Source organism: Lampris incognitus, chromosome 5 (assembly GCF_029633865.1).
Source record: "Lampris incognitus isolate fLamInc1 chromosome 5, fLamInc1.hap2, whole genome shotgun sequence".
Lineage (NCBI taxonomy): Eukaryota > Metazoa > Chordata > Actinopteri > Lampriformes > Lampridae > Lampris > Lampris incognitus.
This window is the reverse complement of record NC_079215.1, coordinates 17,045,600-17,058,604: the sequence shown is the minus strand read 5'-3', so window position 1 is coordinate 17,058,604 and position 13,005 is coordinate 17,045,600. Positions and strand designations below refer to the sequence as shown.

General features: G+C 44.3%; 1 protein-coding gene across 1 annotated transcript in view; it reads right to left on the bottom strand.

The window, feature by feature from the left end:
- Positions 1–12,891, bottom strand: part of kif16ba (kinesin family member 16Ba) — a 59,238-nt gene extending 46,347 nt beyond the window's left edge. The window contains exons 1-8 of the mRNA XM_056280053.1: positions 12,518–12,891; positions 10,956–11,025; positions 10,689–10,802; positions 10,084–10,200; positions 8,403–8,500; positions 7,734–7,843; positions 3,622–3,764; positions 1,294–1,462 (exon numbers count right to left, since the gene is read on the bottom strand). Of these exons, the coding sequence (XP_056136028.1) occupies positions 1,294–1,462; positions 3,622–3,764; positions 7,734–7,843; positions 8,403–8,500; positions 10,084–10,200; positions 10,689–10,802; positions 10,956–11,025; positions 12,518–12,564 (868 nt within the window). The 5' untranslated portion in view covers positions 12,565–12,891. The remainder of the gene's footprint in view (positions 1–1,293; positions 1,463–3,621; positions 3,765–7,733; positions 7,844–8,402; positions 8,501–10,083; positions 10,201–10,688; positions 10,803–10,955; positions 11,026–12,517) is intronic.
- Between the last annotated feature and the right edge of the window lie 114 nt (positions 12,892–13,005).

The following is a 13,005-nucleotide window of genomic DNA, read 5'->3' as shown; positions in this document are numbered from 1 at the left end:
AGGAAACCCACTCTTAGTTCACAATGTTCATTGCTGCTGGTTTATTTTGCCACCACTCCCACAGGTGCCAACTATTCATCACACATGCACCATTCTCTCCAACCTGACTCGAGGTTATGTTGTCAACTGATTACCACCAAGCAACTTCACATGGCTAGATTTTTTACACTGTTGTAGGTCAGCATGTTAGGGCCATTGTTGCACCGTTATTCATTCAATCTACATTTCAAACATAAGTGACGGAGTAATAATATGCACTTTCGTTTTGTAACTATAATAGTGATCAACAATGCCGAGTAAATGCATCTGCTGGCGCTCTTCTACTGTACATCAGCCGAAATACTGCCCACGGTGTCAAGCGTAACTGCCACAAATGATGGACGTAAATTAAAGAAGGTAAGGGAAAGGTCACCGTAAAATGTAATGTTCTCAACAGCCACATGTCAGTAACATACTTTTGTCCATCCATACATCCATTATCTGAGCCGCTTATCCTGCGCTCAGGGTCACAGGGATGCTGGAGCCTATTCCAGCAGTCATTGGGCGGTAGGCGGGGGGACACCATGGACAGGCCGCCAGGCCATCACAGGGCGACACACACACACACACACACACACACACACACACACATTCATACCTAGGGACAATTTAGTATGGCCGAGTCATCTGACCTACATGTCTTTGGACTGTGGGAGGAAACCGGAGCCCCCGGAGGAAACCCACGCAGACACGGGGAGAACATGCAAACTCCACACAGAGGACGCCCACCAAGGTTGGACTACCCCGGGGCTCGAACCCAGGACCTTCTTGCTGTGAAGTGACCGCGCTAACCACTGCGCCATCGTGCCGTCCCACATACTTTTGTCACACATGTATACCTAAGTAATTTTTTTTTTCTGGTAGAAGAAAACCTTTTATCTACAAAATGTCAATTAGCAAATTAAATGTCCCTATTTTTAAATCCACATTCATGATTTGTTTTTTGGTTTTTTTATAACGGGCTCTGAAAAGTTTTCATGGGCCCTAGTTCACACACAAACAATGAGAGGGGCTGAATCAATCACTGAAATCAAATTAGTTGGAATGAAAATCTGCATTCAACGTGTAGGACAGCACTGGTTTAGATGTATGTTTATACAGCACACAACCGATGAATCCTGTATGAATGTAGACCACTTGTTAAGCCTATGTGTGCCGGGCAAGACAAAAATAATTACGGACAATTATAGAGGCACATTTTATCAAGCGGTTTTGATTTAACATTTAACATAACCATCACCGAAGCCAACCCACCGAGAGAAGAAATGACGTTGCCCAGGGTAACCAGGGACTTGTTGATGTTGCCCCCTTCCTTCAGCCGGACCCCCGTGGCACCTGTGGCATCTGCCCGCTCACTACCCGCCAGGTCCACCAGGTGGATCTTACTGACAGTCTCACTGGGCATCTCTGCATCGAACTTAGCCTGCAAGAGAAAGAGAAAGTGAAAGAGAGAGAGACAGAGAGAAAAAATACAGATAGGAAGTTCAATGAGATGCTACATATCAGTGGCATGAATCATTTTCCACGCAGTACAGTTTTCGTATTCTCGGGTGTAGTGCCCAAAGCAAAATTTTTGAGGGTGTATAAAAAACATCTCTACAACACAAAAGAGAAGAGACACTGTCACCCTGTTTTTTTGTTTGTTTTTTTTGTGGATTTTCCCCCCCTTTTCTCCCCAATTGTATCCGGCCAATTACCCTACTCATCGGAGCCGTCCCAGTCGCTGCTCTACCCCCTCTGCCGAGCCGGGAAGGGCTGCAGACTACCACATACCTCCTCTGATACATGTGGAGTCGCCAGCCGCTTCGTTTCACCTGACAGTGAGGAGTTACGCCAGGGGGACGTAGCGCATGGGAGGATCATGCTATTCCCCCCAGTTCCCCCTCAACCAAACAGGCGCCCCGACCAACCAGAGGAGGCACTAGTGCAGCGACCAGGACACATAGCCAAATCCAGCTTCCCACCTGCATACACAGCCAATTGTGTCTGTAGGGATGCCCAACCAAGCTGGAGGTAATAAGAGGATTCGAACCGGTGATCCCCATGTTGGTAGCTAACAGAATAGACCGCTATGCTACCTGGACGCCCCCGTCACCTTGTTGTTGCATTTTTAAATCCAGCTCTGTGTGTGTGGCCCCGAGTGTGGGTATAAAGGGCTTATCAAAATACAAATTTATGTGATCCGAATTATGATTACATACCAGTAGAGAAAGAAACCACACAACTGGTTTAATTAATGTCTGACAATGATGGTAAAGATGGTGCAGTATGAATATACTGTGAGCTTTCAGAACCCAAATCCGAACTGCTTATCCTGCTCTCAGGGTCGCTGGAGCCTATCCCAGCAGTCATTGGGCGGCAGGCGGGGAGACACCCGGGAAAGGCTGCCAGGCCATCACACAGGGCCAACACACACACACACAGACACACAGACACACAGACACACAGACACACACACACACACACACACACACACACACACACACACACACACGGTCATACCTAGGGGCAATTTAGTATGGCCGATTCACCTGACCTACATGTATTTGGACTGTGGGAAGAAACCGGAGCACACGGAGGAAACCCACGCAGACACGGGGAGAGAACATGCAAACTCCACACAGAGGACGACCCCCAAGGTTGGACTACCCCGAGGCTCAAACCCAGGACCTTCTTGCTGTGAGGCGACCGCGCTAACCACTGCACCACCGTGCCGCCCTAAAGCTCAACATAAATACGAAAAATGTATTCGAAGTCTGAATGTTGTCTCTTGATGTGGGTTATATCATTTGAAATGGCCAGTGCTAGGTACTATAATGCAGGAAAACTATTCAGCATTTTAAGCTTGGTTAAAGTTCAAATTTTGGCTTTCATGTTATCTTATTATTTCAAACTTTCATTCTTAATGACTTGGATCCCAAATGAAGTCGTGTCTGCTTTCAGAACAGACTTCAGTATAGGCCAGAAGTCAATGAATAACATTCAGAAATCCCTTAAGCAAGGCACTTTACTGCCCTATGCACCAGTGCAGCTTCTCATTGGCCAACAGTAGAAGACAGACTGATTGCACAATCTTTATATAGTACATTTTGTACATCAAAATGCAATACAACGCACTTTAAATCAACTAGCCAGGTCCCACAGACTTTAATAAACACTTCCCATTGACCTTGTGACTGGGTGGATCGAGATAGGAAAGTAGTGCAAACTTTCTAAACCAGATAAATAAGAACATTAAAAATAAATAATTAAAACAAACCTGTGATCAATTTGTTTCTAAATCATACAGAAAAGTACTTCACTATGTCCCGTCAGATAATTTAAGCTCCTTAGTTTTATTCCACTTTTCAAGAATGTAATGTCTTTGGCAATCTGGTAATTTTAGCAGATGAACATCAACCTTCCCCGGATAGGTAAGGTAAAATAAGAAATTTCAGTAGAAAAGCAAGATAATGGTTTATTTGACTGGGTAATGCTAGTCATTGTTTTGTACAGTGCATTGTATTTCATGTTTACGAACGAGGAGTGTTAAAAAAAGTTCGATTGAATGATTAGACCTAATTATTTTCATTGTTGACAGACCTGGGTGAAGTTGATGGTGAAGATGGCGTGGGAGCGACTGCTGACGTCATTCATACCCGTGCTGGCAGTGGTACGGTTGATATTTCCGGCCTCCATCAGCTCCTCAACATCGCTGTAGTTCTGCACCAGGTGTTTGGACAAGTCTGTCAGAAGGGAGAGTGGAGGTTTAAAGCTGGGATCAAACTGCTGTAAATATCTACTATTTTGTCATTCAAACTACGAGCTAATTTCTCTCTGGATTAAGTCAGAGAAAGGCAGGAATAAGTATGTTAGCATGGTAAGAAATGGTGAAAACCCAGGTAACGTGGTGGTCTATTCCATTGCCTACCAACACGGGAATTGTCGTTCAAATCCCCGTGTAGCCTCCGGCTTGGTCAGGTGTCCTTACAGACACAATTGGCCATGTCTGTGGGCGGGAAGCAGAATGTGGGTATGTGTCCTGGTTGCTGCACTAGTGCCTTCTCTGGTCGGTCAGGGCACCTGTTCAGGGGGGAGGGGGAACCCGGGGGAATAGCGTGATCCTCCCTAGCGCTACGTCCCCCTGGCAAAACTCCTCACTGTCAGGTGAAAATAAGTGGCTGGCGACTCCACATATACCGGAGGAGGCATGTGGTAGTCTGCAGCCCTCCCCGGCTCAGCAGAGGAGGTGGAGCAGCGACTGGGACGGCTCAGAAGAGTGGGGTGATTGGCCGGATACAACTGGGGGGAACAAGCCGGGGAGGGGAACTGCTGACCCCGACTGGGGATGTTGTCGGGCGGTGGAAAGAACACTTTGAGGCACTCCTGAACCTGGCTAACATGTCCTTAGTGGAGGAGGTAGAGTCTGAAGACTCAGGGGAAGCCCCACTCATATCCCTGGCAGAGGTCACTGAGGTAGTTAAGAAGCTCCTCGGTGGCAGGGCACCGGGTGTGGATGAGATTCGCCCTGAGATGTTGAAGGCTCTGGACATTGTTGGGCCGTCTTGGTTGACACGCCTCTTCAGTGTCGTGTGGACAGTACCTGTGGAATGGCAGACAGGGGTGGTGGTTCCCATATTTAAAAAAGGGGACTGGAGGTTGTTCTCCAATTATCGTGGGCATCACATTGCTCAGCCTCCCTGGGACAGTCTACTCTAAGGTGCTGGAAAGGAGGCTCCGACCGATTGTCAAACCTCAGATCCAGGAGGAACAATGAAGATTCCGTCCTGGCTGTGGAAGAATGGACCAACTCTTTACCCTTGCAGAAGTGCTGAAGGAAGCATGGAAGTTTGACCAGCCAGTCTACATGTGTTTTATGGACTTGGAGAAGGCTTATGATTGTCTACCCCAGAGCACTCTGTGGGGGATACTGCGGGAGTATGGGATACTGGGGCAGTTGCTACAAGCCTTCCGGTCCTTGTATAACCAAAGTGAGAGCTGTGTCCGCATCCTCGGCACAAAGTCAAACACATTTTGTCGGACTCTGCCAAGGTTGTCCCTTGTCTCCAATTCTGTTTGTGATGTTCATGGACAGGATCTCAAGGCGCAGCCAAGGTGAGGAGTGTGTCTGTTTTGGGAAACTCAGAATTGCATCTCTGCTCTTTGCAGATGATGTGGTTTATTGGCTTCATCAGAACGCAACCTCCAGCGTGCACTGGGGTGGTTTGCAGCTAAGTGTGAAATGGCCAGGATGAGAGTCAGAACCTTTAAGTCTGAGACCATGGTTCTCTACTGGAAAATGGTGGATTGCTCCCTTCGGATTGGGAATGAGTTGTTGCCTCAAGTGAAGGAGTTCAAGTATCTCAGGGTTGAGTGAGGGTAGGATGGAGTGGGAGATTGACAGGCGGATTGGTGCATCATCAGCAGTAATGCAAACGTTGTACCGGACCGTTGTGGTGAAGAGGGAGCTGAGCCGGTTGGCAAAGCTCTCAATTTACCAGTCAATCTTTGTTCCAACCCTCACCTATGGTCATGAGCTTGGGTAGTGACCGAAAGGGTGAGATCACAGACATAAGCGGCTGAAATTAATTTCCTCTGTAGGGTGTCTGGGCTCAGTCTTGGAGATAGGGTGAGGAGCTCGGACATCCGGAGGGAGTTCGGAGTAGAGCTGCTGCTCCTTCCCATCGAAAGGAGCCAGATGAGGTGGTTTGGGCAACTGATTAGGATGCCTCCTGTGCACCTTCCTTTGGAGATTTACTGGGCACGGCCAACTGGAAGGAGACATCGGGGTAGACCCAGAACTCGCTGGAGAGACTACATGTTCAATCTGGCCTGGGAACGCCTTGGGATCCCCAGGAGGAGCTGGAGGGCGTTGCTGGGGAGAGGGACATCTGGAGTGCCCTACTTCGCTTGCTGCCACTGCAACCCGACCCCAGAGAAGCAGCTGATGATGAGATGACATGACATGAGATGAGACAATTGGGGGGGGGGATCCCCCTCCCAAAAGAAGAAAGAAAGAAATGGTGAAAACAATGGGTGAAAAAAATGCTCAATTGTTTTGGCTGTAGCTGCCAGCTTAAGCAACTCTGTCCCCTACTTTGGCAGTGAAAAAAGCAGCCATTCTTAGAACCCAACTTGGCAGGTACTGCACAATATCTAAAAAGATGAGTAAGTTTTGGTGTCAAAAACTCTCTTGGGCTGAGTTTGTCAAACCGATGTCATGCTATACAAATGACTTAGTGATGCTTATCTACAAAAACTTACAAGGAGCACAAGTGCAAGCTTACTTTCTTAGATCATCAACACTACGCAACCGATGGTAAGGAGGTCAGAGGTTAAAGGCAGCCACAACACCCTGACAACAGATGGGCCAAAACACAGTGCATACTGTCAGTGATGACAATGAAAATGGATATATGATACAAGTTGGAGCAAAGATAAGTAAAATGACTAGATTGTATCTGCTTGGGAAACTAGCATTCCTCTACTTCCCTGAGCTTGCCATGACTGTGAAAAACATCTTTAACCATAATAATGTTTACTTAAAAAAAATTGAAGTACACCAGCAGCAGCATCACATGCTCAAAATCACCTTCTGGCGGGGCATCCAGGTATCGGTCTATTCCAATTGCCTACCAACATGGGGATCACCGATTCGAATTCCCGTGTTACCTCCAGCTTGGTCGGGTGTCCCTTCAGACACAATTGGCCGTGTCTGTGGGTGGGAAGCCGGATGTGGGTGTGTGTCCTGTCACTGCACTAGCACCTCCTCTGGTCAGTCGGGATACCTGTTCAGTGGGGAGGGGTAACTGAGGGGAATAGTGTGATCCTCCCACGTGCTACGTCCCCCTGGTGAAACTCCTCACTGTCAGGTGAAAAGAAGCGACTGGCAACTCCACATGCATCGGAGGAGGCATGTGGTAGTCTGCAGCCCTCCCCGGATCAGCAGATGGGGTGGAGCAGCGACCGGGACGGCTCGGAAGAGTGGGGTAATTGGCTGGGTACAATTGGGCAGAAAAAAGGGGGAAAAATCCAAAAAACAAACAAACAAACAAAAAAAAACTTCTGGTTACACCATGTAGCTAGCTTCTCTGCAATACCCTTCTCCACTCAAAGTTAATAGCAATAGTTTTGTCTTGCATTTGGGCCCCCGCAACCCTCTACCTCCACTTTTCAAATGAATAGTAGGAGGTGGGGCATGACATCAGACATCACACCATTTGTTGTCTAGGCAGGTTGTACTGTACACTAAACAGACTATCAATACATCGTCTTTCAACGCTGCGTCTTTTCAAGTCGTGAATGATGTTTCCATTGTCACTCTCCCTCCTAACCAAAAGATTTATGAATTTAACAAGATTAAACATTTCGGGGCGCCTCCGTAGCCGAATGGTTACAGTGCATACTACATGGCCACATGGCCGCAACCGTTTCCAGTTCAATTCCAGCTGGTGACCTTTTTTGCATGTCATACCCCTCTCTCTCTCACACATATTTCCTGTCTGCCTTCACTGTCACTATCAAAACAAAAAAAACGCCCAAAAAAAATGTAACACCCCTCGACCTGAAAAATAATGATACCTGATACAGAAGTGATGGCCTGGCAGCCTGTCCAGGGTGTCGCCCGAAATGTTTTCTTGCATATGATTGGCCCATTATAAAATGTGATGTTGATGTGATGTGATGTGATGTGATGTGATGCCCTCCACTCTTACCCTCTACGTAGGGTCCATCTTTGGGGTGCTCCCTCACCCTCAGGTTATAGGTTTGATTGGATTTTCTCCTCAGCAGGTCCCTAACACGTTCATTGTAGATCTCCAAGTAGCTGAACAGAAAAGTTAACATGAAGGTCAGCCCCCGGCCTGTAGTGGAACATTTTTCTTTTCAAAAATAGAAAAGCTAGTGCAAATTTGAACCACCAATTAAAGGTGCTTTGTGTATTTCTAACGAAATCCTGACGTCTTCTGTTCAGCAATGTTAACAACAAATTGAAGCATGCAAGAAGAACAAATCTGAATAAAAACGTGGCAGATACAACGCACATTTACTGACATCTGCCATTTTCAACCACCCTCAGCTCATATGTTTGCTGCAGTCACGATATTGTTTGGTGTAGACTGTGAGCTTGAGCCAAATCTCAACCTTTTTTTTTTTGACGACGGGGGCGTCAAACAACGCAAAAGACTCGGCCTCTCGTGTTTTTCGAATGAAGAAATCTGGAGAACGAGGGGACTTGAGTCATCTACTTTGTTTGAATCATTACAGCAACCCCTTCTGATATTTACAAGTCATATTATGCTTCAAGAAAGCAGAAAAATATTAGGCTACAGATAGCCCCTTTAATGCCAACCTAAAACTTAGTTTAACAGATGGAGCAGGATTACCTGACCTCTGTTCGGAAAGAGGCCTCATCCCGTCGCGCTGCCCCTGCAATTCGGCTGAACAGACCCTCACATATCCGTGGAGTGAGCCCAGCATCACCCTAAGTCAAATCACATTGCAGAGATCAGTATCAGCTCTCCATAGGCCACAGAATATCAACAGATAGGAATTCTAACATGCTTATCATCAGGGTTAAGTTACTATATCGATTGCTGGTCGGCAGTGTAGCCTGGTGGTTACAAGGTCTAAAGTTCAGTCACAGCCATGTATCCAATATATGTGCCATTGAGGAAGAACCTAAAACTCAACACGTTAACATATTGGAAGTCAATCAGGATAAGTGCATCATCTTTCATGCACACAGAAGTGCAGTAAGTTACTGGGATTTAGCATATTGCTCAAAGCCACTTCAGCTGGTTCTCTTTGGTTTGAAACCAGAATGATCTAGTTGAACAGTCTCTCAAACTTGAAAGCCCCCGTTTCCACACTGTAAATCTTTTCTGAAAAACCTTATTTGTTTTTCCATATGAAGACTGCATACATGTTGTTGAATGAAGGTGAAGGAGGTACATGTTGTGTTTGTGTGTGTGTGTGTGTGTGTGTGTGTGTTCTACAAACCCTTCCTTGAAAAGTTAGTTTTTTATTAAACTGCCCGGTCCACTTTCCATCTTTCTCCTCATATATATCTAGTGATAGCTGGTAATCTAATTTTTATGAGCTCGTCGGCCTCAGTGATGGTTGAGTGATTCACTGTCAACAGCAGATAAGACTAAGTTTGTCAATAATGGCTCTGAGGCTTAGTCTGACTCCCTATATTTCCAATACTATACACCAAGAACAGACAATAAGTAAACTTTGACCTCCCAGACTACCGGCCATTGACACTTATTTCCAAATGGAACAAGATCAACTGAGTCTTGCTGGAGCCTTCCTTGACGAATTCAATATCAATCAGGTTAGAGTCTGTGTACCTTATACTATGCTCAGAATCCCTGGCAGCGTTTTCATCAAGCTATTTTTATACAAATTTTGAAGTGGTGAAAAATAAAATCTGAACGGAAATAATTTGGAAAAGGTCCTTAATAATACAATTTCACATAAATCCTCAGCTTACTTAGGGCAGAAAAGTTGACATGTCAATGAAGAACTAATCTTCAAATTTATCTACAATGGTAAGTAATTCGTGTTAACTGTTCTTAGTTTTTTGATGACATAATCCTGCGCATAGGAAGATTGTTAAATCACTTAAAAGCATCCAATTGAAACACTATTTATATTTTAATTTTTCTGACTTTTCTAAACTTCACTACAAATTCACGCTTGGATGGCAACATGGCCACAGTAAGTTGCTCTGCATATCGTCACCCTCTTAAAATAATGGCCTAAGTCATATTTTCAAGTTTTTCAAAAAACAGAATAAACTGACAAATTTTGTTTCAGTTTCAGTTTATTCTCGTCACCTTCTTAAAATAATGGCCTAAGTCATATTTTCAAGTTTAAAAAAAAAAAACAAAGAACAGAATAAACTGAAACTGAAACAAAATTTGTCAGTTTATTCTGTTTTTTGAAAAACCTGAAAATATGACTTAGGCCATTATTTTACGAAGGTGACGATATGAGTGTCTGCCAAAGAACTGTGGAGTAAATGTAAACTCTTCAAATGGGAATGAGTTTTAGTCTTACTGGATTGCCCATCATAGTGTAGGACTTCCCTGAACCAGTCTGACCATATGCAAAGATGCAGGCATTGTAGCCTTCAAACGCAGCCTTGAGGACATCAGAGCCCAAGTCTTTGAAAACCTGGACATAAGATGAGATGAGAATTAGCTTGATTACATCCACAACTGAGGAAGAAACATGAAGGCCAGTAAATTTAGCTGGTAGGCATGGCGGGTCGGCACAGACTTAGATGCCAAAGTTTGCAAAACAGTTGGCACAGACGTCCATATCTTACTATTTAGTAGCAGCCCTGTATCAATGTTGTAAAAACATGTAACATAATACAAACAACTTTAATGGTAAAATTTCGCATTGACGTAAAGTCACGTCAGAAACTTGAGTACACACCCAGACTATCAGGAACAAGCTGTGTTGACGAGCAGCAGAACTGGGTTTCTCCTCTACTGACTGGCCAGGAATCCCACCCCCCCTTACAATCCAAAATGACCCCCCCCCCCCGAATGATGATAGTTGGTTAGCATTTAATCTCATTTAGAAATTTAAAATAAATAAATAACACATACACACAAACAAAATTATTTAACCAGGCCAGTCAGCGTCTTGTTTACCTTTTCCTGAGAGACAAAGGTGGTGCTCTTGCAGTCCGTGGAGTCGTAGGAGAAGTCATATGTGAACGTCTTTGCTTTTTCCCTCATCGAGTCCCCGGTTATGCCATCAGAGATCTTTTGAAATCAGGACGAAAAAAAACCTTGAAACAAGGCTACAACATTGCAGCAAAACAGCCAAATGGTTACAGAATTACATGTTAAGACAGTTCTGTAGCATGTGTGGTCTGTAACTTTCCATTCAGGTAAAAAAAAAATATATATATATACCTTCAAGTTGGTAATGGTGGTTTTGGTCCCCTCCATCTCGATGATACGCTTTGCAGTCAAGTCCTTCTCCCTGTATATAGCAAATCAGTCCACATTTATAAACTGCAAATAAGCGTACTCACATACATGGGTATTTACATGCACTTGGCCCTTATTCTAACCAGGAACTGTATTCAACCTAAACATTGACACACTGTATTTGCCTGCCTTATATTTCACTTTCAACTTGTTAGCATGGAAAGCAATTTCCATTGCATTTTATGTAGGAAATGTTCTATACAAATTGGGTTTAAAAAGCGATTCAAAAATATAAATAGACCTAATCTTTGAAAAATACCTATCCCAACTGCAAAGTAATTCTGAATGTGTAATCGTAGAGCAGATCATAATTCATCCACTTCCGTGGATTCAGACGATTGAATATATCAGTGGGTGAATTTGGTCAGGGCCATTAGTACAGCAGGATCCAGGGGAAATCTCCAAGGAATACACATCTGCAGATTTAAGGAATGAGCTGCAAGGTTATGTTTTTTTGCAGGTCCATCAGCTTACCGATTCCCTTCTCAATTTTCAGGGGGAAAAAAATTACATTTTCCATGTTTTCCTAGAACAACTGATATGCCTGACAGTTGTTGAACAATTCCTTAACCTACATCTAAAGTGTTTCCTTGCTACTGTAAAGGAAATAATTTTGATGAAGAAATGATACAACCAGATTTGGTACAACATGCCTTTGCTCAGGGTATTCAACTTGTAAACCAAAGGTATACATACACCCTTTGGTTTGTAAGTTAATGGCTTTTTATTTAACATCATTGCATAATGCCGAATAAATCCCACATAATAAAAACATGAACGTCAACGTTTATCAGGTTGTGCTATCTCCTACTAAAGACACTTACTGCAAAATGTTCTTTAATTATATACTTTTCCCCGTCAGTCTCCTTTCTATGACAGAAAGCCGGTTCCACACCAAGCCTAATTTCAGATAATGAACAACTGCCCGGGGGATCAGGTTATGTCTACAGTTTGGAAAGTGTGGGAAAGGATTTTCTTGAACTGGCCTGTTTTGTAGATGTTCCTCACATTTCCCAAGTTCTTAATTCTATTCAATGGATGAAGGAACATAAAACTGAGCAAAATACCCCTGTTGCACAGATGGTGAATAGTTCTCTAGTTTGGTTATGAGACTGTTTGGCAGGTACAGGGTAAACCAAGACCTTCAATGTGCCAAACTTGACGTGCAGTTTTATTGGCTGATTAATCTACAAACTAAATCTCAAACCCAGAAGTGAGATTACAGGCCACCATTTTAAGAGAACCACAAAATATTTCTTCAACATATAATCATCTTCCAAAACTGGGTTTGCCATTACATGGGTTCAGTCATGTAACTGTATTTATTGCACCTACCAAACTAGGGGGGGTGACACGTTGCTCAGGTAGTTCGCATTGTCATTGCTGGCGCGTTTTTTTTCCCTCCCTCTCTTTCATCTGTAACATTTTGGAAAACCCTGCAATTTTACAGTTAATGTTACCATTTTTTTTCTTTCTCTCATTACCTGCGGTTCATAGGCCTGACCCTGACAGCCACCCGCACTGATGCCATTGCACATCCCGGTTTGGTCCGTGCCGCCGACTGTATCCACTTGGTCTTGAAACGAGCAGGCTTTATTATTGCAATATGGCTAAACAGCAGCAAAAACCCGGTACCATAGATGACGATGAACAACGACGCGATTAAACACAGACGTTAAAGTCCCACACAACCTGCACGTTAGGGCGATAAACTCGTTACGACTGGTCAGGGGAAAAAAGCCTACTATAATGGTAAACTATCAGAGGTTTGCGACGTAGCTCGTCTCTATTGTCCTATCTCATGGTGCCGCCACCAAATAGTGACGGGTCTGTGTCCATGTCCACTGACAAGAATAGCCTATTAACCAGCTAACTCGCTAACTAACTAGTTTATCATGACAGTGAAAAAAATAAACGCCGCCCACTTTTTCAGCGGCCCGGATTTCAGACCGGAAGTAAATATACCAGTCAT